At 34.7% G+C, this 17,828-nt stretch overlaps 1 protein-coding gene across 2 annotated transcripts in view; it reads left to right on the plus strand.

The window, feature by feature from the left end:
- The window catches only part of LOC131591742 (voltage-dependent calcium channel subunit alpha-2/delta-1-like), a 362,151-nt gene that overhangs the window by 156,958 nt on the left and 187,365 nt on the right, over nt 1-17,828 (plus strand). For both annotated transcript variants that reach the window (XM_058862758.1, XM_058862760.1), the window contains exon 4: nt 15,948-16,007. In XM_058862758.1, the coding sequence (XP_058718741.1) occupies nt 15,948-16,007 (60 nt within the window). The remainder of the gene's footprint in view (nt 1-15,947; nt 16,008-17,828) is intronic.

A 17,828-nucleotide genomic window follows, 5' to 3' on the forward strand; every position in this document is an offset into this window, starting at 1 on the left:
TGAATTTAACCCTAAAAGACTGAATTGATATTTTGCATAGAACATCAGTAAAATTATGCTATTTAAAAATCGGATATTTTTTTCCTGGACATAAATTGGGCTGCTTTGTCTCAGGCAAGAGAGAAGACAGTATTGCAAGGGGATAATGCAGCACAATTAATTTTAATCATAATTATATAGAGGAATGGTTCTGAAGGGGATAAATTTCTGGATTCTCGCCTGCCACAGACCTCCATAGGTCAGGCTCTTAAATGATGTTCCAGTGAACATTGGACCTGGGCTCACCTCAGAGTTAATCTATTTTAAGGCAGTAAAAAATGTTTACATCCCTAATTAAAGCCATGGAGATTCTGCTTAGGCCAGATTTTTGGGAAGGAGTATGTTTGAATTTAACTGCCTGTAGATGCCACATAGTTCTAATAAATGCCACTGATTTTTGAAAGCTACCTGGATCTCTTGGGCAAGAAGGTCATTACAGTCTTGTGCTCCAGCTTCTCAGATTTGCCTTTCGTCCCCCCTCACAGATAACCCAGGGTTTGCACCCGTAACACATTTTAGGATTCAAAGCATCATCTGAGAAGTGCTATTTCTGTACCTTAAAGACCCAAACAAATAAAACAACTGACAAACAATTACAGCAACAGCAAAACCCAAACAAACCTAGATCTGTTTAATAAGCTGCCACTGACTGAGCAGAATTTGATACAATGCTGCAGATTCCACTTAAAACAAATCTGACAACTTGATTGTTCAAAAATAAGGAAGAACAGTATTTTTATGACATTGTCAAATGTGCTATACCTAAAAACTGCATATTTTAAAAACAAACATTTCAAATAATTTTAGGAACGTAGCCTCCTATTCCAAACTGGAACATATTTTCTGTCTGAGATTTTTGACTAGGCTTACAGTAAGAGAGGGAGGGTGATAATAAAACATGTATTGACAATTCAAGTGTATATTGAAGCTTCAGCTCTTAGCCCACTGTGAATATTACTGCTCAAGGAAAGCATAAACAGTTCTTTGCATATAAAACCAAGCATGTAAATATCAGTCCAATACAAATTCATTTCTGGTTGCACATGAAATACATGAGGTGATTAGCCAGAAGTCCTTCCACTGAAATAAGCTTGATTATTGTGAAACTTTACATCAAACTTGGAAAACATTTGGTTTAACAAGGCTTTTCTTTTATTTACACACTGTGACGTTAAATCCTTGTTTGGTATATTCACTATTCTGGGTTGACTGAAACTGTTAGAAAGCCTTCTGTAAGCATTGCAAGGTATTGCCCAAAGTGGAAAGAAAGTCTTTCTCTAACTTCTGCTTAAAAAAAAAAACAACAGAATTTTTTTCTGGTTTTAAATATGTTTTCAAAATATATTTGCTTATACTTGACAAAAAAAAAAAAATAGACACAACTCTCTCTGGAAAACCGGTGCAAATCATAGAAGAAGCAAGGAGGGCCTTAAAAAAAGATTTTTATTCAACACTATAACCCCATTTTCTCAATTTTCTCATAAAATGTTTCATGCTTTTTATTGTTCAAAGTGTGAAGGAATTTTAAATTAAGGTAAAGGTTGTTGTGGGGTTTTTTTGGTTTTTGGTTTTTTAATTTTTTTTTCTTTGTAAGTAAGGGATCAAAAAGTTTGCTATAACTAGAAAAAGCAATTTTACCATTTTAACAACCATAGCTGTAATGACTGCAGTAAACTCACCTTGGAATACTCCATCACCCTCTAGACAAATATATATAAACCTATCTGGTAATAGTAGGCTAAAAACTATGCACAAAATTACCTATGCAAGAAAATAATAAAAGACAATGACTAATGAATTAGGGTGTAAAGAGATATTACTCTTAGAATATCATGATCTTTTGAAGGTAGGGATTAACTAGTATCAATTTAAGCAGTCTTCAAATTTCTTTACTTTAGAAAAGGTGTGGGGTTTTTTTGTTTGTTTGTTTGTTTATTTTAATTTGTCCGTTTCTATTGACATCTTTTTTTCCTCTTTCCCTTTATGTTTTGCTGAGGCTAAAAGCACAAGAATTAAAAATGGTGCCAACAAAGTAACTATTTAATCAGTTGAACAGTTCAACAGCTAAAAAACTTCTAAACACCAAACACCATTATGCTAGTGAAAAAAAACATAATCTGTCTGTATTATAGACTCTGGCTCAAAATGATACATCAATCTATTTCTATCGTAAATGTTTTTCTTTTTCTTTTGGATTTTTTCATAACTTAGTATATATGTATTTTTGTGTGAAGAAGCATGTAGAGCAAGTATTTGTACTTTACGTATACATTTCAGAAAATGAGCATATTTTACGTTGCATTTCTTATTTTATTACGTAAATACAATAAAAGAATGTTTTCTACAAACTAAGCAGAACATATGTAGTATAATTCAGTGCTACATTCTGCAGTTTATTGAGCATACAGTACCTGTAAAACTCCAGCAGAGTGTGCAGGTAAATCTCCCTTTCACACTATTTTTACACTGCACAGAACACCAGTGACTTGTTTCCAGTTAAATTGCTAACCAAAGTGTGATCTTCCCAGCAACTGAGTACTTATGTGAGCAACCTCTTTAGATTTTGTTGGGTAACAACATACTTGATGGATTGAAATCCACAGCAGCTTTGCATTTAAGTAGCTTCTCTTTGAATTGTAGTTATAAATAAAAAACATGAGCTGGCAGAAGTTGCCACTTTCTTCTTTTTTACCTTTCTGGGCACTCCTGAGCTTGGCTGCCACCTTCCTGTGTCAGAGCAGCCGTGGCTTTGCTGCTGCCACCCCCGGCTGAGTAAACAACGATGGGATGGGTGGGAATCCAGAAGCCAGGCAGAACATTTGCTGTATTGCCCCATGGCTTCTTAGATGCCATCATCACACATCTCCCTGTGCCTGCTAATATATCCAGTTCCAAAGAGATTTTTAAAATATTTTTTATATTTTTATTTTTATTTTTATTTTTATTTTTATTTTTATTTTTATTTTTATTTTTATTTTTATTTTTATTTTTATTTTTATTTTTATTTTTTTTATTTTGGGGTTTTTTTTTTATTTTTTAAGTTAAAAGCCGTATGTCATTCAGCTTATCCTTTGACCCTAGTAAGCTTGTGATTTAAAAAAAAAAAAAAAAATCAGAAGTTTTGTTGGAATTTTTTTTCTTTGTGATGTTCTTGGTTTTTGGGGTTTTTTGGGGGGTCTTGGTTTTGATTTTGGGTTTGGTTTTTATATACCCCACACAGAATTAGCTGGGTTATATATCTGAAGGTTTTTTTCAGGTTTTTTGTATTTTTTTTTTTCTGTGGAATAAGAAGGTAACACAGATAAAAATAAGTTCAAGATTTAAGGTTTGGAGAAAGGTATTACTAAAGGTATTACTTGGCAAGAGTTTAATGATAGAAACACAAAGATCTTGAAAATAAAGTTTGGAGATTAAATTTACTAAATAAAGTTAATTTTCCTTACTTTTCATCTTCTCTTTAATCTAACACAACTGAGCCATTAACTGTTCAGCTGACAAGGAGTGTCCAGCTGTCTGGTTTTATAAACCAGAGCATTAAGTAGTGATTTTATCAGGGGGCAGCATGGTGGAAGGAATTCCTGTTGACAATTCTCACCTGGGTCTCCAAGGTTCTGCACCGTAACCATCCCTTACACCCTTCGTTCTACTTTGCTAAAACCACCTGAGCACAGGATACAGATGAAGAGTTCACTGTATGGTTGAATTTAGCTGTAATTTAATTTAATAAGGCTTTAAATTCAGGGTTTATGTGTTTGAAACTTCTGTTGTATATGCAAGTGAATGTTTTGCTGTCACTTATGTCATTTACCACACTGATCAATGGTGAGTCAACAGTCATTGATTCAACATGAAGCTGCATTTTTAGTCTTCACTAATGCAGTGTACCCATCAAAATCTATAAATTTGAAAGATATATTGAAATTTATAGTTGTTTTCACATAGAAATGCGAGATGCCTTTTTTCCTTGGCATTGAGTTACTTTTCAGCTCAGTTGGTAGAAATTCAGTATTTCAATGCTGCCAGTGACCTAAATGAGGGCACAAAGGTCTGACTTCTCAAATCTTAATGTTTTATGTCACAGGGAAATGCCCAGAAGAATCAGCTTTTCCACTTACAAAATTTATCTGTTTTTCAGTATTCCTTGAGACTATAGCCCAAAAGCAATTCCATGAAATCACACAAGAACATCCTTCAGTGTTTAAAAAACTAAACCTTTAGCAGTCTGCCAGTCCCTTAAGTATCCACCTAAGGTGTCTTTGATTTAAGATATAGACTGGTTTCTGAACATCACCTCTGCTATCTAATGTGCCATTTTAACAGGAGTGTGGAAGAAATTGTTCTTGGGCAGAGTTTTTAAGTGAAAATCAGATCGACTGCAGTCAACGGCATAATACTGAGTTAAATGTGTCAAACATCCAGTCTGGTAAAGTACTGCCAGATTTTGCTTTACTTGTGCTGTGACATTCCTGACTGTGTTTAGTTTATAGGTTTTTTTATAATAAGGGTTAACTGCTTCTTAATTCTTTCTGCTATTCACAGTTTGATTCTGATGATGATTTTCAGTAAGTAGCTGTAATTGGAATAAAAGAAAACACACTTTTGGAGAGTGCTAAGTTTGGTGGCATGGTTCAGCATATATATATATTTATATATATATATATATATTCAGCACCTTTATATTCAGTATATAAATATATATTCAGTACCTTTACAGAAAGGAAGCATTCAAGACTGAAAAATAAAATAACACCAGATGTGAAAGTGACATGAGGAAGATGCTTAGACAGTTTTGAGATGGAATAATGCTTCTTGATTGTGTTCTTTGAGCTAGAAGGTGGAAATTAGATTTTAATACAGAGAAGAGTGTGAGACATCCTAATTAAACACCTTTTGGTAGAAGTCATCATACATAAACCCAAACCTCTTGTAGTAGTTCTCAAATGTGTCACCTGTTAGGGTAACACTTAAAACAATCTAAATCATTTGTTTGGGTCTTTTTTCTTTTTGTAAAAATTGGAAGGAAATTATAGTTTGAATGTTGATTCAGATCTGTGCATTAGTCCTTAGGACAGCCAATGAAATAACATTTCTTAAGCATAGCTAAGGGTCTTGTACATAATCATAGAAAAGAGAGGAAAATAACTGAAAAATAAATACAATGGATTCAACAAAAGGAGAAATCTTATGGACTTTGGTGTTGCTGGCACCTAACGCTTTTTGTGTGACTTTGGTCACATTTTGTCACCCTTCTGCTTTACTTTCCTTTATGTGTTAAATACAATTAGCATTAGTTATTTCACAATGGATTAGAAAAGTTATTAAATACATCTGTAGCCATGATAATATGTATTTATTTCACAGCTGGAGGTTTTACAATTAAAAATAGTATTTTTTCACATATAATTCCATTTTAAAGGTCTTACAGTGAAGAAATATGATTAAGGGTTAATAGTATATCTTAAACAGGTTGTCTTTTCTGTGTAATCACAAGAAAGCCCTGAAAGAGACTGTTCTGCCTGGAACAAAGAGTTCATAAATTGTTCACTATATGACATGTGCATGAAAAATGATGATGAAGAGAAATCACAACCAACACAATCAATGCATGGAAATGTAGAATATACAATTTTCAGCATTCTCATCTTACATTTTTGTCTACTTTTAATTTGAAGGTGTTTTTACATTCAAGTCTAGAAGAATGTTCTGTTGGAGGGTTAGAACTAGTAAATACCATTTAGTCCTTTCTAGAAAAGGTATGACTAACAAAGGACTTGAATTGCTCTTCAAAACTTGACGTGTCTACACTTGAACATTAAAATTTGAGCCTGTCCAGTAGAGGGAGAATGTTGGGAGTGCAATGCTTCTTTTAAAATATATTTGGGGAAGTTTAGAAGCAGCATGTTTTCATACTGCATGTGCTAAGAAGGAAATGAAGGGGCTCTGGTGTCCTGTTACCCCAGGTCAAAGCCAGGCATAGCAGCAGGGCTGTGTTCCCAGCATTGCTGTCGTGGCTGACGCAGGATCTCTGGGAAAATAAAAATCACTCTTACACTTTGCCGGGGGAAGGTCATTTTCCTTTGTACACAGTTTTCTGCAGGACTCACAGTTAAACACTTTCTATTTCTTTTGACTAGAATTACTTCCATTAGGGAAATGTTGCCTGAAAATAGCATGCAGTATTAATATATCATTTGTTCCTGCTGTTGCCAACAGTAACATGTTTCCTTGGCTCTCACCCCCTGACTGCTGATGAGATCAAGTTGATTATTCAGCAGCTATAGCCCACCACCTGCTCAATTTTTTTCTCTGACATGCAAAGCTTTTGAGACACTATCTTGCCTTGTTACAGCTACATTTGGTATTCAGCTGTACTTTCCAGCAAATATGTATATATATATTTAAGAAGTGGATTCACTTTTGAACAGGCTTGTAGAAAGTTACATTCATTATTCTGTTTTATACATTGAAGAGCTAAGGTGAACATGCTGAATTTTTTCTAAAATTCACGATTTGGTTCCACTCCTAATTAACATTTTATTATTAATAGAGTTGCATTGTTCATTGGCCCATTTCTGGAAATGATGCTGCAGATTTCAGTGCTGCCTTGCTTTTATTATAAATCATTAACTACTTGGGAATTATCATTATAGTTTAGGTTATGAATGTGTCCTAATGAAATAAAACATTTCTGTCCTGTTCTGCAGAGGAAGAGATGATAAATGAGCTCTGTTCGCTCCTGTTAGTTCTGGAATTTCTGGATTTTGCTCTTCTTTCTATAAATACCCATCCAACTCTGAGAGAGCTTAATGCTGTTTCTGGTGACATGGCCAAAAGAGATATTAGCTTATGAGTTCAGCAGAGATTTTTAAATCTACAGCTTTTTGATCTTCTTTTGGGATTACAGCAGCATTACATCTAAACGTCTTTTGTAGCACACAAAGTGTGAGTACATCTAGAATTCACTACACTTCTCTATATTTAGAGTTTCCTACCTAGCCGATCTCCTTTTTTGTGATTTTAGCAGAACCTGTAATTTTAAACCAAAATACTGGAAACAGTGTTTTGAATATTCAGTGTATATTTAATATTGTTACTGAGTTGCATTGACAGTAAAATGATATTATTTGATATATTGTTACTAAAATAATATGAAACTTGGGAATTCTGTGAAATTTGTTGTTCTGTCTGATTATATGAGACAAGATGCAACTGCTCTTGCATCCCTTATCTGATTAAAGGTAACTGGCTTCTTTAGTGTGTTTCTTGCATAAGTGATGCCAGTCTGTATCAATGTTTTCTTCTCCTTGTACTTTGCAAGGAGTTATTTAATTGATTTGTTAGGTTTTTTTTCCTATTTTCCCCTTTAAAATAAGGCAGTTGCATGTACATATTTCAGTTATGTCTGTTCCTATTCAGATATTAGTCCGAATTCAGTCAATCTGCTAACATGTATAAATTGTTAGGTTGTATTTTATGTGGTTCTTTTTCTTTTTGATTGTTTAAGTGGGTATTTACTGACGACGTGTTAAAGGAGTTGTAAAGCAGTCTGAACAGTGTCAAGTTAAGTTTTTTAAGTCAGAGGAAAATTACCTTTTTGAACCCTTTTTTTTTAAGTGAGTTAATTTTGATATTTCTAAAAAAAAAAAATTATGTAATTCTGATTTCTCCTTGAGCTGAAGGAAAGCATGTAAATAAACAGGGTTACAAGGCACGCCTACTCAATATACATGTCATTTTTTAATCATGCCTGTGAAGTTACTAGCTCAGCTGTTAAGCTTGAAAGAATTTCCTAAGGCAGACAGTGAGCTGGAGCTGGTGGTGTTACGCAATTTGAGATTTGCTGCAGCAGTTGGCAATTTCAGTCTAATGGTTTCAGTGTGTGTCCTTCACTTTGAGCCTGTTTAAATATACAACACTAATGTGACTTACATTTAAGGCATATGAATTATTAGAGTGAAAATGTAATAAGCTCTAAGGTTTAAACCTCTGCAAATGAGAAGGATGAATGATGTCTTAAAAGAAGTGGTCTTTGCTATTTTTATACACCACTCTAGTGAAATTTCACTGCTAGATGTCAAGATGCATTTGACAGACTATCTTACTCTTCTCTAATAGTTTTTCTTCATGCCTTTATCTAGTTGTCTCTATCGTACTCCCTTGTCTACTGAAACGTTTTTGGCAGTATCAAGCTGTCATAATATTCCTCAGCTGCTGAAATCTCCTGGTTGCACACATCCTAGAAATATACTCTGGCTTGGGAACTGAACTTCCTTCCTCTTTCCCTCTCTTCGTAAATGTGGAAATTCTGCTTCTCTACATTCTGATGTGAATCTACTGCACTCCTTTTTGCTGTTTAATAATAATTGAATATAATTAATTTGTACACTCCTACTGCACCTAAGTGTGTAACGTATTTCACACAAATAATGTTTCATGTGGCATAGACTGGACTCTGTTCCAGTCAGAGAAGACAATTTTATGCTCCCTGTGTTCTTCATTGTGGCTGTATTTGAGCTGGTCTCTGGTACCCAGGTACTCCTTCAGTGATGCCTTTGGACCTGTGGTTCATTTTCCTTTGACTGTTCATGTGAGGTTTCTTTTCATCTGGTACCAATGGTCTTGCTAGTTCTAGTTGGGATTATGGACATCAGAGATGAAGTTGAAGTAAATTTTAAGCAAGCTACAAACTAGTACTTGACATCATCCTCCCTGCAACTTCTGCAGGCTGTGCACTCACCTAAGTGCATATCGAGCTATTTCACTTTTCCAGAAGTTTAAATGTATGGTGTTTAGCTTATTTATTTATTTACTTATTTTCTTATTTAGTCATTTGTTCTCCAGCAATGACTTTCAGTGGTGTATATAGCTCCAGTTCTTCCGTGATTTGTGTTGGATGTAAACAAAAAGTGTTTTAAAATATCTGTACTACTGTTGAATAATTTTAGATTCTTTCTAAAGCTTAACTGAGAATCCTAATATAGTATATTTGAAAGACTCTTTCAGCTCTCCTTTAGGCCTTGAAGTACTGCCACTATGCCACTTTTTCCTTCTCTTTTTTAATTTGCTAGTGTTAGGAAATTCTTAAATACATTAAAGGAAAGGAACAAATGGAAGAGAAGAGCTATTTCTAGTTCATGTTTTAGGGAAAGGCTGCTTTTGTGTAATGGAGAAGTGTTACTTTGACAAATGTTCTTTGGGCTTTATCCTTTTTTACTTTTCTTATATGACACTTTTTTCAGTGACAGGTGATGGCATGTGATGCTTGAGATACCAAATGCACATGTGGGATGCATTTATTTATGGCATCCCAATTTCAGTCTTTCCTGTTAAAATAAATGGGATTCGTTATGTCAGAAAGTCTTAACTTCACCTGCAATATTGTAATCTCAAGTACTCCAGATTTGATTTTCCATTGATTTCTGATCTTATTTAGAGCAATGGCTTCATCTGCTTTGGAACTAGAAGATCATGAAAAAGAATAAAAAGTTCTCTGTAGAGAATCAGCCTTTTTTTCCTTCTTTCATTTAAGTAAACAATAGGAATAAAGGTTATCTTGAATGAAAAAGAATTATTTTCACTGTAACTATTAATAAATACTGAAAATTACTTCTCATATGAATAAAGCAGATATGTCTTGAAATGCATTAGAAAAACAGAAACACTATGGAAAGTAATTTTCTGCTTACTGTTTAATTAAAGTTGAGTTTTGTAATCTGCAGCTGAATTAGAAAAAAATAAATGTAGGATTTTAGGTTGCTGTTAATTATCTATAAAGTGGAAGACAAGGATTGAGGTGTTACTTTGAAGTGCTGTCCAGAGTGCAATAACATTAGCTTTCAAAAAAATGTGCTAATTCCCAATTGTCTTAATATATATATATATATATATTTAGGCCAGTAATTTTATATTAAAACTGCTTTTATAAGTATTAAAATGTCAGCAGACCCCAGTATACTCTTTTTTCATATGAATATGACTCAACAGCTGCCTTAGATGACAAAAGGGAAATTGTCCCCAGAGAGCAGCTGAGGAGTACAACATCCAAATTCTGTACAGAATATAGGAGACCAATTACAAACACAGTCTTTCTGCGACCTTATATGCTTCAGATATCCTCATTAACAGAGCACAGATCACATTCCCATCATGTAGCACAGCAGATGTCAGAGTAAAGAGAAGCTGTGACTCTGCAGTGTAAATACCTAAAATATATCTTAAGCTGCAGATCAGCAAAAACCAAAAACCTATATTTGGTCACTATACTAAAAAAAAAAGAATAATAATCTTAAAAAATATGTTTATAGTTCTGGATACACTTACGCTGAAGATTATGGCCTTTATATAATACAATACAGCAAAGCTTAGGAAAAAAAAGTCCTTATTTGACATAGGGAAATGTGAATTATCATGGAAACTTTTGGGCTTCAGTGTTAGAGATCAAAATAATTTTAAAAGCAAACAAATATACTTGAAAGAGGAGACATTAAAACTTCTCGTTACAATTGAAATCAGCAAAATTAGGCATGTCTTTGCTTCAGTCTAAGACATTTTTTTATGGTTGGGACTCTCTTGTCCAAACTGACATGCCTCAGCTTAATTAAATCTAGATCAGCTTTAGTGGTGAAAATTATTATCAGTGCCCACTTGTTAGAAAGATCATATAGGAAATATCTTCATAAATAACATGTAAAAGGGTAGTCAGCCCCTAGTAACTCCACCTGTGCCCCACTGGAGTTATAGAAATAAGACAGAAAATAAATCCATATATGTTTACATGAGGAGTATGATCTATGCTCACTTTTGGGTTACTGACCTTCCAGTTTACAGTTGTTTGTTGAACTCACACTCTCTGTGTGACAAACTGTGTGGTCTTATTCTACAATTGTGTAAAATTATTGAATAGGGTAATTCATGGGTATTTGGATAATTCATTACCAAGAATTCCTGTGAAAATATAATGTATGTTCTGCATGTAAAGACACTAGGATCAAGTAGAATAGTTCTGATTTGGTTTAATATAGACTGTAATAGCTTACTGAGATGAGAATGTAATCCTTTAGGCTTTGTCAGTCTGTGTTAAACCTGTAGTGAAATAACAGTATCAGTCTTGCATTGACACTTCTGACACCAATATATGAGTCTTAGAAAATCTCTTCCTCATCTTGCAATTCATATCCAATTCATAATCAACTATGGAAAAAAAAACCTATTTGTATTTCAGACACAAATATGAAAACTATGTATTAAACCACATTCACACATACTTTTTATGGCTTTTGTGCTGTTCATGCAAGAAGAGGTCTGAATATTTGGATAATATTTTATAGTCAGGACTTGAAGGTCATCATGTATTCTATGTTTATATTGACATATTTTCTCATGGTACATATTTTCTTAAAATAACCTAAAATATCCTTGGATTTAAAAAGTTTGTGAGGCTAGTGATATCTGTTAACTCTTAAGATTATACATTTTATAATAGCTTAATATATCAAGAAGTAGTTGAATATTATTTTAAAAAAAAACCACTTAAAGAAGTATGGGAAGCCCCCCCCCCCAATTTTTTTTCATTGTACTGAATATAAATTTAATTTTGCTGACAGAATCCTGTGCTGGCAAGGAGGAGATAAAAATATGACATATACATAAAAAAATAATGAAGGGTGGAAGAAGAATAGGCCTTCTAGGGAGTTGATCTTTACAGATCAGATAAAGATTCTTGCAGTCTGTGCTGCATCAAAGGCTGCCTTTCAGAGATAGTAACATGAACTTGGAAACTGGGGACAAGACCTTTGAAAATAGAGGGTTTTGAGATGGACAAACAGCTGGGCTTTGCATCTTTTTTAGTTGTTGTTTTGCTTTCTATTACTTTTGTGTGTGTGTGTTTGTGTGTGTATAATCTTTTATTATTCCTTTTAAAAGTTAAAGAAAGATTCATAGGCTGGTGGAGTGAATTAATACTTGCACATTATCTAGCTTTTCAGTAGCTGCCTTCCTTTGTAGATAACCTTTCTCTTTGAAAGATATAAGGAAATCTAGTGGAAGGTACCTCTTGACTCCTTTCAAAGTTTGATTAAAAATACTTATTTATGAGTAGCGATTGATTTACAAGGGACAATTATTTTTTTTTTATTGATGAGCTAAGTATTCTGGAAATTCCTGAAAATAATGCACACTCTACCTTACTAAGAAAAAAATAGAAAAAAAAAAAGAAAAAGAAGAGAAAGCAGTTCTCATTAATAATTAAAAAAAAAGTTTAATATATTTTAAAAAAAATAATTCCAATATAGGAAAATTTATTCAAAAAATTGCATATTTAATCCAAGTGTTTCCAAGCACCTTAAATTTGACATCAGCTACTGTGTCAATCACAGTGGCTAAATCTGGCATCAGCTCCTCTGATCCCTTACTTAAAAAGCACCATCAGGCAGCTGTTGGGCATCCTCCAAAAGACATGAATAGGTGCTGCAGCATTCTGTTATCCTTTGCAGCCCTCTCTCCCTGGTTGTGGTTTCTCAACTTATTTACTACTTCAGAGTAAACATGTCTTCTCCAGCAGACTGCACAAATTAGGGTTCTCTAAATATGTTGAAGTGAGCCAGAACTCTTCTGTTACATGTTAGTTTTGTTTCTTTTTCCGTTTTTAGTGTTGTTCTGCTCTTCCTACTCTGTATCCAAAAAGATACTGTTAAATAGATCTTTGTTCAAGGCAGGAAAACATCTCACAGATTTCATCTAGAGAGCAAACATTACAGAGGGCATGAAGGAAGAAATTATTAAATTATACAAGAATATTGTTTTAAACCATTTTTTCTTATTTTCTTATTTTATTACATAAAAATTTATATCTCAGTATTTTAATTTTTGCTGGAGAAACCTGTAGGGAGCTGCAGTGGGTCGTGGTGTTAAAGAAGCTGTTGCCTTATTAAACCCTCATTGTAATGAGATGGAAAATGGGAAGCGCCAGGTGACAGCCGGCTGTTGTGCAGCTCCTCTGTCAGCATTCCCCAGAGACTCTTCCATCAAAACAGGGAAGGCCAGACCTGACATTTGCATACCTCAAAAGGAAGCAGGCATGATTTCTTTAAGAGATGAAAAATTAGTCTCTCCTTGTGCCACAACAAAAAGCCCAAGTAACTTGAGTTAACTGCCTGGCTATTTTTGGCCAAGGAGTGTTGGGTAATATGAAGTACACTTTAAATATACATTCCAGCTAAAGTATTGGATACATTGCAGACGAAATTTTAAAAAAAAATATCAAATAACTAGAACAACAACAAAAATATACAAATTTTTGGTCAGAAGAGAAAAATGCAGAGATTCTTCAGTTAAGCAGTGATGAAGAAATCAAAAAGGTATCTCAATCAGTTGCTGGAACCTGTATGCATGGTCCTGTCTTATTGTCATGTGTACTTCGATTATGGTGTTGGGTTTGGGGTTCTGGGAGTCAAGGAACATCTGTTTTCTCACTGGTTATTACTGTTTCTTAAACAGTTTGCTTGGACTTTCGTATGAGCTTGATTACCTTTAACAGAGCTCTGTACACATGCCCTGAATGCCAGCTTCCCATTTTTTAACTGAGACTATTTTAAGGTGTAAGGTATTGTAGGTATTGTATGTAGGGTTATTTTAGAAGGTTGTTTGGGAAATTAGGATGTATTCTAACTGAAACCTTAACCTGAAAAATTCGAAGGGAGAATAAGAATATAATATCTATTTTGTGACGGATATTATTTTTTTTTCTTAATTTGTAACAAAAGAAAGCAACCCAAAACTTTCCTTTTTATTTTTTTATTTTTATTATTTTTAATTTGCTTTAAGCATTTTCACTTTATAGTGCAGGTTAGCTAAGAAACATCCAAGTGGAGGTGAGGAACTTTGAGCATGGCTGAAGATTTTTCCACAGAAAATTCTTGGTAGTGTTAATGATGAGTGTGTATTTCTCTTTCCATAATCCATTTATCATTTTGTGCATTTGGGGTCTGCTGTCCTTTGTGTTTCTCAGAGTACCCCAAGGCAATGGAACAGAGTGTGAGGGAAATCTGAGGGCAGTATTGACTCCAGCTATTTACACATATAGGAAGTGTTATATCTTGCTTTATATCACTTTGCTACAATTTGGTGAAATATGGCTTAATGATCTTGAATTTATCAGAGGATATAGAAATTTAGATGCAGAGTGGGTTAGATTGAGTGAATAAATTAGATGGACAAAACTGTTCTAGTATTTTACCAAAAAAAATGAAAATGCTGTAGATGTTTGTCCAGTACAGTCAAGAGAGTTGAACTTTTTCCAATATCATGTATGAAATGATATTATAGTTTTTCTTTGGTTAATTTGGTTATTGTGGAAGTACCTCCAGTGAGCAGTGCCTGTAAGGTGCTGGTAGCTTTCTATTAGATAAGAATCGTTTTAGCTGATAAAAAACCAATTGAGTTGCGACATGTTTTGTGGCGGTAGCACACACAGGTTTGTTGAGGTTTTTTCTGTTTTTAAAGAATGATTTCAAACCTAAAAATAAGGAAAAGATCCTAAGTTCTGATTTGTGTATCAATCATCCCTGTTTGAGCAGGGAGAGGGGTTGCCCTCAGGGGATGAGGTAGAGCAGGCAGTTGCAATCTGGGACAGGTCTGAGGGAAGGATCTGACAGTTCCATGTCTGGAACTCCAGCTTTCATGGACTTTCTGGTCATATTCCTTTTGGTGTTAACAAGAACTGACAAGGTGACTCAACTCAAAAGTCTGACTTAGACACCAGTTCATTTTGTGTAGGGATTGGTCTGAATATTAAAAGGGTCATCAGACTTATTGTTACACAGTAAGCATTTTCAACCCTGCTTATCTGGTGGACATAGTCAGGCTGTGTCTGCTGGAATGGGACCATGAGTCCCTAAAAACAGTTGATAAAATTTTTATTGGGCTGCAAAATAATTGAGTTCTAAAAGAAAGTCACTCAACAATTCACATGGCTGAGTCCACATGAACTACATTCACATCAGGTAGCTGCTGCTCCAGAGTGAGCTGGCTTGCTTCAGGGATGAGTGGATCCGTGGGATGGGGGGATCCATGGGATGGGGGTTTGGCGTGCAGCTTAGCTGGATTACGTGCATTACCTTGGCAACTTCTATATGCAAAATTGTAGTGAAGTCCTAAGGATTGTGTCCAAACAGCTTTTTTTCAAAGACTTCAAATTCTGTTTGTGGAGGAACACATCATCCAATCTAATGGATGTATTGTACAAGAGATTGATTTGAAAGAGCAAATTCCTATACACTGTGCTTTATTTCCTCTGGGGCTAAGTGAAAAGACTGGATTTTATTTAAATTTCTAAATATGGGAAAAATGCCCTCTAGGAACATGCCTGTTAGTCTCCAGCTGGTAATTTAATCCATGAGATCAGACTCCAGCTAGTCCCAAATTTTTGGGACTTCTATGAATCCCTAATAATCGCAGGGCTGTCAGTAGTTTCTATAATTAAACCAAAATGATATAACAGAGAAATGAATGTTCATAACATAGTGTTTTAATACTTTAATATACACTTATCATTAGATAGATTAAATTAATGCACAGAAGACAAGGTAGTGTGTGTAAAAAGAGAGTATTTTCAGCAGGATGTTGATGGATTTTGAACTTAACTAGAACTTCTAAAATTATATTGGAGTAAGGATTAAATTTTCTAATGCATTACAATACTTAAATATCAAATGATACAGAAAATAGCATTTTTTAGATGAGATGGTTCACCTTGACTCAAGTATACATAATTTTCAAGTAAATACAAAAAGCATAGATATAAAATTTATAGAGAGAAAACATGCATAGGAAAAACATAAAAGAGAAAGACTTTTCTATGTGAAGAATCAATAAAGACTAAAATTTATGCCCTCTCTCTCTTTGTTCTTCAGCGCCTTGCTAAAGAAGCAGAGAAGTACCAAGCCTCACATCAGTGGAGGGATGAGTTTGGGGTAAGCTTCTGTTTTTCTCCTTTTAACCTTCTTGGATTTTTCCTCTTTGAAATGTTAACAGTAGTCTTACAAACATGTTGTTTATATATCTACTACAGAAGGGATTACTGGCTATGAATAGGCATGCTATTTAATTCAGTAAACCATCTCAGTCAGGGTCTCTAGAGAATAAAGTGAACTTTTCTCTTCAGAAGCTCCTAGAGAGCTTCACAGACCCAGGGATGTAGCTCTGAGTTGTACACAAGACATCTGTTTGTTTTGACAGACAAGGAATGATTACAGAGAAGACATCTGAGTGATGGTTGCTATCAGCTAAAAGTGTACTTATTCCAAACACTGAAACAGAATCCTAGAAAAGATTTTTACAAGTTGTCTTTTTATTATGTAAAGGGAAAAAACAAAACAAAGCAAACAAGAAAAAACAATACAGAAGGATTTGGTTATCTGCATGACTTGGGAGTCATAGACTTTTCTTTAGAATACCTTTCCATACTTTTAATAACTTCACCTCTTCTTTCAATATACTTTCAATACTCTTTCACTACACTAATATACATATAAATACAATATAAATATATGTTGAATATATATATTCAGTATTGCTGAAAGAGGCCCCTTCCTGGTCAAACAGTAAGTTATCTTCTTTACTCATTATAGGCTTTACTTAAAAAATAAGCGACATTATTTTAAAATGTGCAATATTGATTTTTTTATTACCAATCTGGCCAAATTAATATTGTGCTGATGATTTTAAGCCTCTTAATTTTAGATTATAATTTCAAGCTGAGTGCCAAAGTTATTTATTATACGTTTATTCCATGTTCCTTCAGAAATAACAACAGATGGTGCTTTTTACATGATCCTGCTACAAACCTAGACTGTGTTTGCACAGAGATTTCCACAAGAATCACAGTGGCACACAGTTAAATGCACAATGGTTTTCTAAGAATGTCCTGGTTTAACCCCAGCTGACAAGTAGGGACTGCACAGGTACCTGCTCACTCCCACTAAATTGTGTTGGGGGAAAAAATTGCAAGAGTAAAAATGAGAAACCTCATGGGTTGATATAAAGACGGTTTCGTAAGTAAAGCAAAACTTGCATGCAGAAGCAAAGCAAAACAAGGAATTCATTCACTACTTCCCACAGGTAGGCAGGTGTTCATCCATCCTCAGGAAAGAGGAGCTCCTTTGCCCTTAATGATGACTTGTGAAGACAAACACCGTCGCTCCAAAAGCCCTTTCCTTCTTCTCCCTCCAGTGTTACACACTGAGTGTGGTGCTCTATGCTGAGGAATATCCCTTGGGTCAGTTGGGGTCAGCTGTGCACCCCCAGCCTCCTCACTGCTGGGGCAGTGTGAAAAGCACCCTCAGCTGTGCAAGAGCACTGCTCAGCAGTAAAAATAACACACCAGAATTACCAACACTGTTCCCAGAACAAATCCAAAATATAGCCCATGATAGCTACAATGAAGAAAATTAATTCTAACCCAGTCAAAAACAGCAGAAAAGTTCATTCTGATCCAGTGTTACTCAGGCATTTGGAGATCTGATAACAGACAAAAAAAGTTCCTAAGGTCAGGCTGTGTGATTCAGATAGGAGTGACTGACTGGGAGTACAGAGAGTCTGGACACAGCCTGAATGCTTTCAAGTGTGCTCTCTGCACAGACACAGCTTCCAATACACGGGAAAACACAGAATGCATTTTCCATGGAGATGCTCTAAGAGAAATGCTGTGACCTTTACTGCTAACCTGTCTCTCTTGTGACTAGAAAACAAAACCTGCAGGCTTGAAGGAATCAGTGCAGAACTCTGTGAATACA

Source organism: Poecile atricapillus, chromosome W, assembly GCF_030490865.1.
Source record: "Poecile atricapillus isolate bPoeAtr1 chromosome W, bPoeAtr1.hap1, whole genome shotgun sequence".
Classification (NCBI taxonomy): domain Eukaryota; kingdom Metazoa; phylum Chordata; class Aves; order Passeriformes; family Paridae; genus Poecile; species Poecile atricapillus.